Raw genomic sequence first — 3,216 nt, forward strand, 5'->3', positions numbered from 1 at the left:
CGGATCGAGAGCAAGTTCTGATGTTAAAGCATCTGGAGTTAAATGTGTACAATAAGCATAGTCAAACTGTTTCACAAAATCCTTTACACTTATCCTTAAAAATGAAGTGAAACAGATGGTTTATTATACCATCTGACCTACTAGATGATGTACATATCAGCCCATTACATCACGAATACGGGTTTTGACATGGTCTTAGTATGACGAATGGGGGCGTGGTTTGGACACGATGATATCAGCGCACTGACAGGGTCAAAACCCTATTGAAAAATCCGAAAGGTGTGTTTTCACCAAAACCGAGATTAAACACTGGAAATACATATGCTGGAAAGTAATGCAGGCTACATGCCTTAGCAAACAATGATTACGCTGATAAATACAGGCGCATAGTATATAATGTAAGTAAATAAACCACGCCTGAACAGGTTTATATTTATCAAATTAGCTTCATAAAACCATTACAGACCTTGATGACGTTATCAATCCGTCATGAAGATGATGAAAGGGCAAAATGAAATTTCGGATGATTATTCTTACCAGAATTGGCCATCCAAATCTTGTGAATATTCCAGTTTTCTTTTGATATCAAGAGATATGTGGTTCCACTCATCAGAACTGAAATTTCAATGTGAATGAAATAATTCACAATATTTTTGAATAACAAATAATTTCAAAAATATGCCAACATAATATATGTATACATTTGGAAAACAATAAATACTCTCTGAAAATGGGGACTTCTACATCCGTTCAGTTCACAATTAGATTAAACTTCAATTCACATTCACATAGTACTTACTTTTCGCTCCATGCTCCATTCCATTCCATATGGCCGGCATTTCTAGCATTGGGATCTCTCATCAATAACAATGTAACATAATCATATTTATATTCTATCTGAAAATACAATGTAGTCTTGATATAGTTGTCCTGTTTCTTAATAGATGAATTAATTGGAGGATAACTTTGTAGTTTTTAATCAACCCTTTTGTTTAACAAATTCAGTTTGATCAATAGATATAAAAATAAATAACATGCTTTAAAAATGTTAGACTGCAGCTATAATTTACGACGTTTTTGATAAAGAAAATTTTGCACACTCCCCCTTGAAACTTCAGCATCGAAGTAAGTAAGTGGATGTAGGAGAATATTAAACATACAAATCATACCTCTACAATTTTTATAATACTGTAAGCATGTTCATCCATTAATTTCGTATATTTTCTTTCCGACCTTTCCTCGTCTGTCCAAAACGCCCGATTCTGAAAGAAAACATCAGTCATATCATGTTTTTTTTTTAAATATAATTATGTTGCGTTATTCAATTTCATTAAAACTATTTTCAACAAATAATGTATTATTTTAACGATTTGGGCAGATTTGTTCATAAAAATAAAATAATATATAATATAATCACTTACGATAATCCCTGCACCAAGCATCGTATTCATTTTGGTACATTTAAGAAGTATGGCAGATAAATGTTCCATCGTTTTCACATATTCATTTGTAGGTTTTGGTGGTAAATTTAAAGTTTCGCCAATGCCACCAGTTAAATCAACCAAAGCTTCGCTTATAAGACCCCCATCTAATGCACCATAGCATGAATACAATCTGAAAAATTATGGTATTAACACTAGAGTACTTAGTCTAAATATTTCCTGTGCCATCAATTTTTCAGTTTGTTTGTTGAATGGTAGGAGATTCGGTCGTTGGATTTTAATTCTAAAAAGCATTACAGCTAAAATTGACCAAAAACTTACTTGGCATATGCTTTCTCCAGCAAAGGACACCAGAATTCGTTTGGTTGGGCATGGTTTTTACAGTAAATCAATCGGCCGCGTTTACTTGTAGGTAATCTGTCATCTATAATAATTTCCTTCCATTCGCCATCGTACCAAAAATAAAAACAAACCACTCCTGAAAATATTTATACCAAATAAGCATTAAAAGCTGCATGGACTGTACCAAGGGGTGATGATCTAACAAACCCAGTGGGTAGTGATATCAGGTTTTCTAGAATGGTGATAACCCTGTGTAGTTTGCGATCAAGTGTGCCTTTTATTTCAAGTTATTTAGTCTATTCAGTTCCTGGTCGTTTTCTAATAGTTTTCCTGTTCGGTTAGCAGTCATTTTACGCTTTCTCTTTTAAATCGTTCCGTGCATCTTTTCGTTTCATATCGGTTCATGTTAAAGAAGGTAACTCGCCCATAAGTTTTTGTTTAGTTTGTTTAAAATAGTTTTTATTTAGCCTCAATTTGAAAATTTGTTCACTTTGCCTTCATTTCAACTTCACCTTCTCTGCTTCACCTCACTTCTGATATGAAAACATATATATTTATCAAATCTTTAGGAAGTACTGTTAAAGTTATAATTACGCATTATATTACAGACCTGTTTGATCCAACTCTTGATCTGGTACAACCCTTTTAAACAACACTTCATCTGTAGCAATAGTAGCAACAACGGAAATAAACCAACAGTTACCTACAAAATGTTTATACTAAGTAATATTTTGATCTTGACAAACTCTGACATAGACATTGATAATTTCTAGGATAAAGTAGAGTAATTGCTGATAGGAATAAATTCAAGTTTTTGCTCGCATCATTAATATAACTATATAAAAACTCTTTGCAAATGAATTGAATTTTGACAACCAATAATTTATTCACTTTACTTTTAGCTTATATCTTAAAGTTCGGATCATATTTACTACCTATATATGAAATATTGAACTCACCAAGTTGACCTTGAGTAATATCATCATACTTGGCACCACCAACTATAAACTTAGCATTGTCTTCAATATCCTGTATTTAAATATGTTTAAATTTCAAATTACATTTTACTTTATTACTAATTGATAAGGAAATTGTCAGAGAGATGTCAAGTCTTCGGGCATTTGGGAATCTAATAGACTTTGTTTTCAACATGATATTTTCTTGTGATACGTCTCCAAAATCCATTACAACGGGATGTGATATTTGGATCGCAAGATATAATAGATTACACTTCTAGGATATAAATAATGTAACTTAACTTAGGAACATAGGGACAGTTTTTCATATTGGCCTGTATTATTAACATAACAATGACACATTTATAGATAATTTACATCTACATTACAATGATAGTAACATGATAAATATGAATGCTATTTTCAAGGAAGCAGTGAAACCTAATAGTAAATGACCACGGCTCAATGACATCAAT

At 32.2% G+C, this 3,216-nt stretch overlaps 1 protein-coding gene across 1 annotated transcript in view; it reads right to left on the reverse strand.

The window, feature by feature from the left end:
• Positions 1-15: 15 nt before the first annotated feature.
• The window catches only part of LOTGIDRAFT_107943 (hypothetical protein), a gene marked incomplete at both ends in the record, with an annotated part of 3,961 nt that continues 760 nt past the window's right edge, over positions 16-3,216 (reverse strand). The window contains 8 exons of the mRNA XM_009066936.1: positions 16-94; positions 538-615; positions 800-897; positions 1,170-1,243; positions 1,418-1,614; positions 1,764-1,920; positions 2,395-2,487; positions 2,744-2,813. Of these exons, the coding sequence (XP_009065184.1) occupies positions 16-94; positions 538-615; positions 800-897; positions 1,170-1,243; positions 1,418-1,614; positions 1,764-1,920; positions 2,395-2,487; positions 2,744-2,813 (846 nt within the window). The remainder of the gene's footprint in view (positions 95-537; positions 616-799; positions 898-1,169; positions 1,244-1,417; positions 1,615-1,763; positions 1,921-2,394; positions 2,488-2,743; positions 2,814-3,216) is intronic.

Source organism: Lottia gigantea, assembly GCF_000327385.1.
Source record: "Lottia gigantea unplaced genomic scaffold LOTGIsca_8, whole genome shotgun sequence".
In the NCBI taxonomy this organism is placed as follows: domain Eukaryota; kingdom Metazoa; phylum Mollusca; class Gastropoda; family Lottiidae; genus Lottia; species Lottia gigantea.